Source organism: Syngnathoides biaculeatus, chromosome 7 (assembly GCF_019802595.1).
Source record: "Syngnathoides biaculeatus isolate LvHL_M chromosome 7, ASM1980259v1, whole genome shotgun sequence".
NCBI classification, from domain to species: domain Eukaryota; kingdom Metazoa; phylum Chordata; class Actinopteri; order Syngnathiformes; family Syngnathidae; genus Syngnathoides; species Syngnathoides biaculeatus.
The window spans coordinates 5,234,324-5,248,005 of NC_084646.1; the positions used below are offsets into that span (position 1 = coordinate 5,234,324).

Sequence of the window (13,682 nt, forward strand, 5' to 3'; positions counted from 1 at the left end):
TAGGTTCATCATTTCACCCAAAATCTCACAATTGCAAACTTTTTGTGACTAGTTTATTTTGCGTTACAAAAACTTCTTAATACAGCAAACAACAATGTAATGGAGAGGGGGGAAAAAGTGGATTCACTAGTTACTTTTTTACATTCTTGAATTGTTATGCCTGTCACTATACATCACAAGCATAGATAGCGCAACAAAGATAGATTATTTGTCATCAATAAGTGAGAACTTTTGGACCATTTTGGGGAAATTTGATCATTTCTCTCAGCATGCTGGTGAGGAGTCATTTCCCTAAGCTAAGCAAGCAAGTTCGGAAAAAATAAAATCATGCACTGTGGTTAACAATGTAGAAATGATGCACTTTCACAACTGGATGTGTTCTGGCTCATCAGCCGCTGCTGCAAAGATGCTTTTAACGTTTTTATTTATTTTTTTTATTTTTTTTTTTTTTTTGGGGGGGGTGATTACCTGCAGCGTCGCTTTGTAGTGGATTTAGCCTTCATTGCATCAGCAGCGCCGAAATTGATAGCAGACAGCGGCGTTTAAACCGAGATGGTGTGTGTGTGTGTGTGTGTGGTGTGTGTGTGTGTGTGTGTGTGTGTGTGTGGTGTGTGTGTGGTGTGAACATGGGCGCCGACTTTTCGAAAGAAACGATAACGTCTTCCCGAACGTGACCCCGGCCGCGCGAGGCAATCGCTTCAGTTATTTACCGTGTCACCATCTTAAACGGCCGGCGATCAATAAAACACACATCCGAGCGAGGCCATTCCAATCTACTGAGCCCTTGACCCCCGCGCCAAGTGTTAGCGTTGAATCAACACACGCCCTCGCCGAGTCCACAGAGTAGTCGCTTTTACCGTCGATTATTATCTTTTCGGGGGGGGGACGACATGTCGGTAATCTCTTTGTGTCGTGTTCGCGTTGGATCCAAAAGTGTGTTTGGGCTTCGGCAGTGCCCGGTGTGTGTTTGTGTGCTTGCGGTTGTGATCAGTCACTCTACAGGGGATCAGCAAGATGGCATTAATTATCGTGGCTGCATTAATTACTTGAGAGAACACGTACACAGGTAATTAAAGTTTCCCCCGCTGGAGATGGCTAATTGATAAGCGGTGGCCGGGACGCACGAGGACAAAAGGAAGCGGCCGCGAGGCGCTCCACGGGATTACTGGGCAGACGGGATCGCGCAGAACACTATCACGGAGGATTGTGCTATCGATTCCGCTACGCAGCTTTTTTCGCTATCTATCCTGGCGTGTTGGCGCGAGCTATCTAGTAAAGTGATGTAACATTAGGTAGCTATCAAAAAGTCAATTTCCTACGCTTCCGACGATGGACCCATTTACACAATGTGGCAAAAAGATATATAATACCGACATTTAGCATTTAACTATCAGCCGTAACACGTAGCATTGTGCTAGCCGTCCATTATTCCATTCATTCATGAATTAGCTAGCCATTACTGTATGTAGCAATTAGCTTCCTGCTGCCAACCAACTCCGACTCGTGTCCCCTCGCAGCTTCTTTTTATTGACATAAATCACATGCTGAGTGTCTGTATGTGTGACTGTTGGATTGATTACATCTCTCTGATTGATGACATCTGTTTTCAAGACAATGAGTTCAAAGGTACAAGCTAGGTGGTGACGTGTAACCAACTGCAGCATGTACAAAATGAGAACATATGAATGATTTCTTTAACAAGATCCACATAATATAGCACTCTGCTATCGATTCAGCCATTCCAATGGCGGAGCTTACTCTGGAGAGCTAACGTGGGAGCTGTTCGGCCGTGATGCCAGGGTTGTGGGCTGGTGGCGGATTTCAACCGCCAATGTCAACAAAAACAGCCCGAAATAACGGTTGCTCGTGTAGTATTCTGGTTAAGACATAACCCCTATTTAAAAATATACTGGAATATTTACAGTAGCTATCCATTCAGCCTGTTAGCTAAACTTGTAGCATGCTACTATTTATCTGGACTTACAACTATTACCGTATTTTCCGCATTATAAGGCGCACCTTCAATGAATGGCCCATTTCAAAACTTTTTTTTCCATATATAAGGCGCAGCGCATGATAAGGCACATAGAATAGACGCTACAGTAGAGGCTGGGGTTACGTTATGCATCCATTAGATAGCGCTAAACTAAAGGCTCAATATTGATCCATATATAAGGCGCACCGGATTATAAGGCGCACCGTCGGCTTCTGAGAAAATTAAAGGCTTTTGGGTGCGCCTCGTAGTCCGGAAAATACGGTAGTTATCGCTCCGATCGTGTAGCATTTAGTCGTGTAGCATTTAGCTAACTATTCAGCTAGTTATCATTTTGCTTTCATTATAGTAGTGAAGCGCATACTGTGGCTTTACATCCAGTCAATCACATCAAGCGATCTTTTCACGCATGTCAGATTTAGCTATCATTTCAGCTACGTAGCATTTTGCTATATTTCTAGAGGGGGGCGGAAATGGTGAGACAACGACATACAGCAAAGCACCATTACTTGTCTGCTTAAGTCATGGCTATCGCATTGTTTACCGCAGCTGGCTATTTTTTACAGCCCTAACAAACAATAACAACCCATTGTTTTATGAATTCAGTATGTTTAAAAGCGAGCAATGAAGACATATCTGCTTCTCGGAGCACATTGAGACTTGGTGGGGGGATTTACGGAAACACAAAGGGAGCTCAGCGCCGTAGTTTAGACGAAAGGTAGGGATGATCTTTAAACCTCTTTCAATCTCCCGTGTGTGTAGAAAGTGTGTGCGCGTGAGATTGTCGAGCACCTGGCGAGAGCAACACCTGCCCTCCTTTATCGGCCTCGTCTCGCCCAACTCCCCCCGCATCAGCGGGGGAAAACTGCTAATGTAGACTGCGTATGCCAGGCCATTTTCACCCCACCCGCCCATCTAATGTCGAGGTTGTTGATTTCAGAACGGACATCAAAGCACCCACCACCAACATCATCACCATCATCAACAACATCACCCTCATTATCACCCGCAACCCCCCCAGGCGGGACTAAGTGAGCTCCCGGAGCAGCATCGGCAGGCGGATCTCATAGACTTAGACCTGGAGACGGTTTCTCAGGTAAGGGTAGTCTGCATGAAATTTCCCGGCGATGACCTCCTGTCGTCTCGACCGAGCCGCGCTTTTGTTTTTTCCGAGCAGTCGGGAGCCGCTGCCCCGACTCCTGACCCTTTTTTTCGCTTATGAATAAAACATGTAACCTTGCTGTTGTCATAGCAACCGAGAATAAGAATGGACACCTGCATGCGGACATGTTTGAAAAGACAAAGGGTGCAAAAGCTCAGCATTCAGGTCGTGAAAGGTCAAGGATTCGGGATGAAAATATGTTACAGGCTACCAAAATGAGCGATACTGTGTTACCACCCTGGCGAACAGTCCTGGGTGTGGTCCGCCTTCGTCCCACGTCAGCCGGGGATAGGCTGCAGTTCCTCCGGGACGATAAAAATGGCCTGGATTTGGGTTTTAAATAAAAGTGAAGTTTTTAAATTAAGGTCTCAAGCGAGGTTTGGGGTTTTAAATGAGGCTTTCGAGTCTGGGTTACGGTTTTAAATGTGGGTTTCAAGTTTGGGTTTGGGTTTTGAGGCGAGGTTTTAGGTTTAATGTAGGGTTTCAAGGCAGGGTAAGTGTTTCTAGACTGGGTTTTTAAACAAGGGTTACAAGTTTGAAGTAAGGCTTCTGGTTTGGTTTAGAATTTTAAAATGAGGGTTTATAGACAGTTAAGATTTCTAATGGTCCTTAATCTACATTAGCACTTCCAAACAAGGGTTGGGATTTTTAAAGTACCACTCTGGGTCTACATTAGGGTTTGTAAACAAACGTTTCATGCCTTGGGAAAGGGTTACAAACTAGGGTTTCAGGTCTAGGTTGGGGTTTTGAGACAGGGTTCAGGTTTCAAATGTAGGTTTCAAGACTGAGTTAGTGTTTTAAACGAGGGTTATGAGTTAGAAGTAAGGCTTCTGGTTTGGGTTAGGATTTTAAAATGGGCGTTTCAAGACAGGGTTAAGATTTCAAATGGTCTCGAATCTACTTTAGCACTTCCAAACAAGGGTCAGGATTTTCAAAGTAATTCCTTGGCCGTTCATTAGGGTTTGTAAACAAAAGTTTCATGCCCGGAAAAGGGTTACAAACTAGGGTTTCAGGTCTGGGTTGGGGTTTCGAGACGGGGTTTAGGTTTCAAATGTAGGTTTCAGCAAATTCTGTTGTAGATGAGGTCAGCGTTAGACTTTCAAATTAGAGCTTCAAAAATAAAGGCTTTAACCTGGGTTAAGGTTTCAAATTCAGGTTCGGATTTCAAGAGGTTTTAGGATGGGGTTGGTGATTCAAATAAGAGTTCCAGATTTGGGTTTTAAATTAGGATTTCAAGAATACTTAATAATTCGTTTTGTAACAAGGGAAATTTTTTCCATATCGAGGTTAGGATTTCAATGCCAAACCTTTCCAAAGAGCTGAAACCAATTTTCGCACTAACCACAACCTTTGTCTGTCCTTGTTCACCGACTGGAATTTCTCAGTACCGACTTCCTGAAAGCACATAAGGAAGCTGCTTCATTTGACACGTTCAATCGCGCGGGCGCAACGTCGTGGTGCGCGTTCAGCGTTTTGCAATATCTATCATGGCGATCATCGATATCCCATCCTATTGTCTTGCTGAGTAATCTCCGTCTCCTCCAGAATGTAGAATAGCTCAATAAATCAGCCTCATACCGCCTCCTCTTCGCTTGCCAAATCACCATCTAGTCCCATAAATGTAAAACACCATGCGCACTGATTCCATTTTCTGATCAATGTCATAATTATATAGTGTGTGTTTGTGTGTGCGCGTGTGTGTGTGCAGGAGGATATTCTAAGAAGACTCATTATCTCTAAAGAAATGATCCGGATCCATGATTTATTCAAATCTCGGACCGTGTATTCAAGGCTCCTAAATTCCTTTATAACTAAAAATAGTTTCCCCCTCGCTTCACGCCGGCCTTAAGATATTATTAATGCGCGGAACGAGGGGCAAATTACGGAAGTGCCGAAACACCGAATAGATTCGCATCAAATCGGAAAGGCCTGCCGTCTTCGATAGCGAGACCGCTCGTAGGCGCGTTGCTGATCCTCCGTAACGGGGAGGACATTAATGGCTCGCCCGGAGGGGTGATGCTACAATACGGATTTGTTTTAGTTGGTGGCGGCAGAGGGAAGAATAGAAGTACAGATGCTGTACTGCATGAGTGGTTTTCAGACAACTCGTTACTTTTAGTCGCCACCTTTGCTAATCTGTACTTTTTAATACATAATTTATCAAAATAGGCTTAGTTTTATCAAACTCTGCAGATGGTGACAATGTGAAAACAAAAATCTGAATAGAGAAACCTAAAGTTGAACTTTGGTTGGTGGAGGGGTTGAACAGATTAGTCCACCGGTGTCAAACTCAAGGCCCGGGGGCCAGATTGGGCCCGCCACATGATTTTATGTGGCCCGCGAAGCCAAATCTAGTGTCAATTTCCGTGATTCTTGTAAAAATCTGCACCAAAATTTCAAATTGCCAGGCATCATAAATGATCAAGTTGAGATATTCCGAGGATTTTTGTGTTCCCAAATGTGAATAGTTGAAGAACACATTACCCTTGATTTCTGATTCCAAAACTACTTCATAAATTGATTATGTAAATATGATGAGACGATTAAATATATTTGTTCCACAGTCGTAACGGCCCTCTGAGGGAAACCGGAACAACAACCCGGCCCATGAGAAAAATGAGACTGACACCCCTGGATTAGTCGACTAGCCGACGAGTCGACTTTCTGACTCCACATGGACGTTTAAAGCTGAACGTCAACTGATTGCTAATTGTGTTTCTGACGTCGTGTCATCCGATTGGTCAATTTACAAAGGTCTTTTGACCTGGCCTATGCCTGACTGCTACACTCTGTGACGCGGTTAAGTATCAAGCCAACAAGCCGACAAAGTCTAGTTGACGAGAATAGAGGTTAGCCTCGCTAGCGTCAGCTATTCAGATCGCTAATTTGAAATTATTCATACCAATATTGTCTCCGGTAACGCGCAGGAACACCGTGATACCTGTTAAGGTAGTACGAGGCAATGTCGTAAAGCGACACATTTCGCAGTACAGAATACTATGCTAGAAGCGTGGGGAAAAATTTTACGGAACATGAGACCGGTAACGCGGTCAATTTGAAAGCATGCTAGTCTATCCTCAAATACAGTAAAAGAACAAAAGAAAAAAAATGGAAGCGGTGAAACAGAGAAATGCTTCTTCTGATACTGTACAAGTCAGGCTAGCGCTAACTAGCTAACAGCATGCGACATGTAAGACACAATAACAGGGAAGCCATTTTATGTGCACAGAGGTTATCAAAGTGGGTGTTGTATTCAAAAATCATTGTAACTTTTTTAAAATTTGAAAATATACTTAGTTAGGAATAGGATTTGAATCAGTACTTCTACTTTTACCATTATCTTTTTACCCCCAAGTAAATTGTACTTCTACTAAAGTGCAGAGTGAGTATTTTTGCCACCTCTGGACGACTATATCCCGGTAGGTATGGCATCATAATCATTTCATCTCATCTCTCCCACCTCCCCAATCTTTCTCCGCAGTCGTCAAGGTAGGTGATGTCAGCTCGTTTGATGTTTCGCATGCGGAGTGAGTCGTGCATGTCGCACAACGGGACGCCCGCCGCCGACGTGGCGTAGCAACGGTCACACCCTGACTCCCCCGGTCTGTGTCCTTTATGTGATTCTCAGAATATCAACCAATTAGAGCTTTTCGGAGACATGTCCACACCTCCTGACATCACCTCGCCGTCGGTGAGTAAGCGCCCCCGCGTGGACAATTTGAGATTTGGATTCTCGGTCAACGTTTTGTTTTCTAACGCCTCGGCAGACCCCGGCCTCCCCCGCGAACACCCTGGACCCGTCGCAGGGCCTGCAACCGCCCACGGAGCTCTTTGCTCCCTTCAACCCTGCGTCTGTGCCCTCAGGTATGACACACATGCAGAACTTTTCAGTTTTGAAGGATTATGACACCAGTGGTGGAGGCATGGGTAGTACAGTAGGTAGCAACTGCAACAGTTAAATCATAAAACCATGTACCGTAATTCCCTGCCCACAAGCCGCGACTTTTTTCACATGCTTTCAACCCTGCGGTTTCTGCGGTGATGCGGCTAATTTGTGCATTTTTTTTTTTCTAACGGCCGCAAAGGGGCCACTTGACCGGAAAAGGTAAGAATGAGACCAGTGGAATATATGTGCCGAGGATGTGAATTTTACCAGCCCTGTTACCGCTGCGCTAGCGTGTTGCTGCTGTGTTACTGGGGTGTATCGGTGATATTTACCAGTAAGTTTTATTTTAACCGGCCCTGTTAGTGTTAGCGTGGTGTTAGTGTTAGAGGTAGCATTAGCGCTGTGTTAGCACTAGCATTAGCGCTGCACTAGCGTGTTGCTGCTGCGTTACTGGCGTGTCTCAGTGATATTTACCAGTAAGTTTTATTTTAACAGACCCTGTTAGCGTTAGCGCTGTTAGCATTAGCGCTAGCATTAGCGCTGCACTAGCGTGTTGCTGCTGTGATATTGGCATGTCTCAGTGATATTGACCGGTAAATTTTATTGTAACCGGCCCTGTTAGCGTTAGGGCTAGCGTTAGCACTGTGTTAGCATTAGGGCTAGCGTTAGTGCTAGCGTTAAACTCTTTCTGTGTACCGTCTTTCTTTGTAAATATCTCGTTTCAATGCGGCTTTTCCACAGCTGCGGCGTATGTTTGTACCAAATGGTATTTCCTTTACAAATGTACTCTGTGAGGCTTATAACCAGCTGCGCTGTTAGCCGGGAATTACGGTGACTAAATTATATGACTGCAGTAATCTCCCATTTTCTTAGGTCTCGCTTCTAAAATCCGCTGATTGCTTTAGCCCCTCGTGATGCCATTTTTCCATCCATTTTCCATTTTCTCACCGTGGGGGCGAGAGGCAGCGTACGCCCTGAACCTTTTGCCATTTTGCACTCAGATTCACATCTACAGGCAATTGAGAATCTTCACCTAACCCGGAGAAAACCCACACAGGCACTGGGAGAACATGCTGACTCAACACTGACAATGATTTGAACCCCGTTCCTCAGAGCTGTGAGGCAGACATGGTAACAGTTGTCCACCATTCCACCGATGCTATTTTTGTGACCTGGATTTAACATTTTTGGAAAAGGTACAATGTAGCAAACGGTGAATATACACGTCCACGCATCTGTACAGGCCTCTGCAATATGTAAATACTGTGCATCCCGAGCGAGTCTTTCAGCGCGCCTCCGTTTATTTGGTTGCATTGTAAATTACGCCAGTTGTGAGCGGGGGTGGCTTGGAGTTCTTCCAAGTGGCACAGATACGCACTGAATATTTGGAAGAAGACGGGAGAGGTGGAAAAAAACACGCAGGAAGAGCAGTCATCAAAGGACGAACCTGCTTGTTATCATTTCGGCAGCAGCTCATTTAGACGATCGCGTGCTAAATATGAATTGACTGTGGTCAGGATCCTTAATCCAGTTCCTGTTCTAGGTGGATGCAAAACATGATTTTTTTTTTTTTCCTCCAGCTGCCCAATTAGCGGCAAACTCATCGGACTTGAGTTATCCGATACTTCCTGTGTGCCATTGATCCACAATCATGATAAAAAAAAAAAAAAATTCTATACATCATCCCCGTCCTTAAGGTCATTTTTTTTTTGTATCAGCTAGCCTATTGGCAGACGGTGAGAAAAGAAGAAAAAGAAACAGGATGTGATTAATAGAGAGGGATGGAATAGAAATGAAATGTTGATGAGGAGAGGAGGTGGCATTGTCTGTGCGTGGAATATAAAATGCATCATTAGCTCGCTGACTCAGATGCTGTTGATTTACCTTGCGGGGCCCAGAAGAAAGATGGCCACGACCCCCGGGTCGCTAGTCGCGGTACTTGTGTGCGAATGAGGCGTGAGCAGAGGCTCTCCGACTGCCGCCGCCGCCGCAAAAACCCCTACCTTTCCCCACCCGGCGCACGTCGGCGAGGCCGAACGTCAGCGGGAAGCACCGGAAAGATGAGCGAGCGCGTCGTCGGTGAAGATTCCGCTGATGAATTTGAGTCATTTTAATGAGTGCGTTTCGACGAAAACGACGCCGCTTCATTCCGGAGGTAATTATGCTAGTTCGCCGTGACCATGGAGAAATGCTACATTAGCTACAGGCGCAAGTAGGGCAGCGCTCTCTTGTGATGCATGGATTATTATCTACGTGTGTGTGAGTTTTGTGTGTTGAAGGGAAAGCTTTGGATGTTTTCATTGCACCCCCAACTGCCTCAGAGCGGTGCTGCACGGGCGGGGTCCCAGAAACGCCCACCAGCACCCACCCGTTCGCTACACATCCTGGACTGGTCACCAGTCAATCACAAGGAACATACTTTATAGAGTCAGATATCTAGTTGGAGCTGAACCCGGGCTGTGTGAGTTGAAGTCGAGGGAATTAGCCGCTACGCTAATCTTGACCAGAGGCGGTTCTTGATGTGGGCAACAGGGGCAGTCCCCCCCTCCCATCAACAATTCCTTGGAGATGGATTCATGTGCAACGTACAGCGCAACCTCGGTTCTCGACCACAATCCGTTCCAGAAGGCGGTCAGAGAACCGATTTGTTCGGAAAACCGAACCAACCGCCGCGCGCGTTACGTTATTTCCGGAGTTTTTTGTCGGGGGTTTGTTCGAATTCACAACAACAAGGCGCGTCGAGCCGCGTGCGTTGTATTTCCGGGTTGTTCCGGCGGTGTGGGAATTCACGACAAAGCGCGTCGTGGGTCAGCTGGTCTGGTCGCGCGCGTTCGGTTATTTCCGGGTTTGGTTGAGCGGCGAGTAACGATTTTCGTTCGAAAACCGATTTTTTTTCAAGAACCGAGGCTGTACTGTAAATGTAAAAATATTGTCAGCAAAGAACAGATCATATGGTTTGAAAAATTGTGCAGATTTGTGAATCGTCAACATCTCTACAGCCTCAGTGAAGCACCAATTCTCCCTTCTCTTTGCTGTCTTGTGCCAGGTTATGTGACAATGGGGGCGGTTCCGTCCGGACACTGGTCCCAGCAGGCTTTCACCGCCCAGACGCCGCTGGCCTTCGGGGTGCAGTCCCCTCTGGGCCCGGTGGCCCAGGTGCTGCCGGGCGGCCAGCCTCTCATCTGGGGGCAGGCCAACATCTTCCCCGCCACCCAGCAACAGTGGGCGGCCATGGCGGCCGGAGCCTTCCCCCCCGCGGCCTACCTTCCCGCCCAGCCCGTGGGCGCCCTGCCCGCCGCCGTGTTCCAGGCGCTCACCCCCGTCACCGCCGTGACGCCGGCCGGAGAAACCCATTCGGGCGCGGGCGCTCCGGCTCCCTCGGCGTCGTCGAGTCCGCAACACGAGGACCGGGCAAAGAAGATGGGCAAGGAAATGTTCAAGGTGCGAGCTGCGGTTATTGACATTTAATTGTTCGGGTACGCATTCCTCCAGATCCGGACGTAATTTTAGCTGCTAAAATCCGAGGGGGTCCGCTATAGTGGATTTAATCCAAATGCCGTAGCCTCAGCGGAGGCCTTCTGGAGTGCTGCGGTCCGTGATGTACTTCTGGTCCTCTAACAAGACTCCTGACAAGTAAAGTTGCAACAAAGTCATTGTGTTTATCTCAGGACTTTCAGCTGGCGAAGCCGCCGGCGATGCCGTCAAAGAAGGGCGAGCAGCAGCCCGGCTTAGCGGGCACCTCGGAGGCATTCAGCACTTACTTCAGCCGCGTCGGCACCGCCCAGGACACGGACGACTGCGACGACTTTGACATCTCCCAGATGAACCTGACGCCCGTCACCTCCACGACGCCCTCCACCAATTCTCGTGAGTCGTCGCCAACTTTTGACAGTCCTTTCGTGGGACAGAAGACAAATACTTTGTACGAGTTTTATTGCTTTTAGTGCTTTACTTTTACTTGACCTCATTACCCCCAAAAAATGTAGAATTTTACACGGATACATTTTGCCCAATCAAATTTGTTCCCGAGTTACTGCAGAAGGAAATCCCCAAAAATTGGTCGTTTATGGAAATCCGTAGTGCAGTGATGCCTCTGTTCTCGACCATTCCAGAAAACGGTTTGAGAAGTGATTTGTTCGAAAACCAAATCGATATTTCCCGTTACAATGAATGGAAAAAGAAATAATGCGTTCCAAGCCTAAAAAATTGGGCTTTTAAAGGCAATTTTTTTCAGCTTTTCCTGATAATAAACTCCATAGTAGAAAAACATGTATAGTTTAAATGCTTTATGTAATAAAATAATTGAATTTATTGTATGCTTTAGTAGTAGAGTACGCTAGGCTGGGAGTGCATTGCCATATCTGTAGCGATTCCGCACCCAGCCTTGTAAACCTTTTTATGAACAAAGCAAAACGAAATTTAAAAAAATCAATCTAAAGAATTATTTAACAAAAAGCGTACAGTCATAGCTCAATACATTAAAATTTTGTCAATTCAACAAGTAAAACTCAAAAGGTGATGGAAAAGAAATAGGAACATAAAGAGGGAAGGTCAATTCCCACCTACCTCAAACCTATCACAAACTGTTTCTCTGTGAAGGGAATATACAGTGATGCCTCGGTTCCAGAAAACGGTTCGAGAAGTGATTTGTTTGAAAACAAAATCAATGTTTCCCATAACAATGAATGGAAAACGAAATAATGCGTTCCAAGCCTAAAAAATTGGGCTTTTTAAAGCTTTTTATTTTTAGCTTTTCCTGATTAAAAAAAAAAAAACTGCATAGTAGAAATACATGTGTAGTTTAAAAACTTTATATAATGAAATAATTTAAGAAATATATTTCTTTTTTGCTTAAAATGTATGCTTTTTTAGTAAAGTACACTACGCTGGAAGTGCATTGCCGTGTATGTAGCGACTCGGCCCCCGGCCTTGTAAACTTTTTTTTTCAGGGGGCTTTCGAATTGACAATAACAAAACACGTCGTGGGTGGGTGAACTTCTTGCGCCGCGCGCAATATGTTATTTCCGGGTTTTCTGGGGGCGTTCGTGTATCGATTTTCATCCGAAAACAGAAGCAAAAAACTCGAAATTTTTGTTCGAAAACCGATTTGTTTGAAAACAGGGACGTTCAGGAACCGAGGCTTTGCTTTATTTACAAACATTCCTTTTTGCAGGCTCATCAAATACAGCAAATGTCAGCTACTTTGACTTGTACATACTTTTACATATTTTACAACATGACTTCACTTCTACCAAAACTATTTTCTGTCATGACACATTACCCAAATACGGCTACTTTCAGCTTTGCATGCAAGTCTGCCGTTAGCCTCGCAGATGCTCCCCGTGTGACTCCACGTTTCCCTCGTAGCCCCCACACCGGCCCCCCACCAGAGCTCGCCCTCCAAATCGTCCGCCTCGCACGTCAGCGACCCCCCCACGGACGCCACCGACCCGCCCACCGACGACTCTTTCGGGGAAGCGGAGGGCAGCCCGAGCCGCAGCGGGGAGGAAGATGCTGTGAGTTTGCCGACCGCATTTGCCGTGCGATTCCGTGCGGTTTGCCGTCCGAGCAACTCGGAGCTTCAAATGCGCTCCACTCAACAAACGTGTATAACTGCTGTCAAGCCGATATGAATATTATTCATAATAACCCATTCACAGATACTAAGAAAATATCACTAACCGACTTTAAGTCAGACTCCCTGAATATTTTCAGTCCGGCACTAGTAAATTTGATTTTCATTTTTTTTTTTTTAATCCTTTATTCGCATCTGCTGCCATCTTGTGGCATCTGTTGGCTATGTTCAATATTTTTACTTGCTAAACATGTTTTTTATTGACGACGATTTAAAGTGAACCCCCATTTATCTGTGCATTACATTTTTGTTATGGTTTGACCCCTTCCACGAGCTTAAATTATTGGATATTTGATATAATTTTTTTCACACTAACTGCTACGTTTATTCACTCTCGGGTACTCGCCGATATGAATCCGCTAGTATTTTTGATCCATAAATTTCAATAACCACGATGACGGATCATCGTGAACAAAGACTTTTCATTCTTTTTGATGCACAAGACAATTTTCTGGACACACTGCTGCTCGTCAGCGCCAACTACTGGCAAGGAGGACGAACTTGATATCAGATTTGATTTGATTTTTTTGGCTCTTAAGTATCGGTGACCGGCATCATCAGCCTTTCCGAGTACCCGATAGCTTGAAATAAGCGTACCTGGTATCAACGCTCGCTCATCCCTACTTAAAACACATTTTGAACTTCTTTAGTACCTCTTCTTAGCTGGAAAACCGTCGGCCTCACAGTTCTGAGGTCCCGGGTTCGATCCCCAACCCGCCTGTGTGGAGTTTGCATGTTCTCCCCGTGCCTGCGTGGGTTTCCTCCGGGCACTCCGGTTTCCTCCCACATCCCCAAAAACACGCAACATTAATTGGACACTCTAAAAATTGCCCGTAGGTGTGATTGTGAGTGCGGCTGTTTGTCTCCATGTGCCCTGCGATTGGCTGGCGACCAGTTCAGTGTGTAACCCCGCCTCCTGCCCGTTAACAGATGGGATAGGCTCCAGCACTCCCCGGGACCCTCGTGAGGATAAGCGGCTAAGAAAATGGATAGTGCCTCTTCTCAT

The 13,682-nt window shown here is 45.8% G+C and overlaps 1 protein-coding gene across 9 annotated transcripts in view; it reads left to right on the forward strand.

Moving 5' to 3' along the window:
• Nucleotides 1-13,682, forward strand: part of dab1a (DAB adaptor protein 1a) — a 289,271-nt gene that overhangs the window by 262,962 nt on the left and 12,627 nt on the right. For 8 of the 9 annotated variants that reach the window (XM_061824249.1, XM_061824251.1, XM_061824250.1 and 5 more), the window contains 6 exons: nt 2,934-3,089; nt 6,784-6,846; nt 6,923-7,019; nt 10,088-10,482; nt 10,710-10,908; nt 12,409-12,557. In XM_061824249.1, coding sequence (XP_061680233.1) covers nt 2,934-3,089; nt 6,784-6,846; nt 6,923-7,019; nt 10,088-10,482; nt 10,710-10,908; nt 12,409-12,557 — 1,059 coding nt within the window. The remainder of the gene's footprint in view (nt 1-2,933; nt 3,090-6,783; nt 6,847-6,922; nt 7,020-10,087; nt 10,483-10,709; nt 10,909-12,408; nt 12,558-13,682) is intronic. The other variant, XM_061824248.1, reaches the window with a different exon arrangement.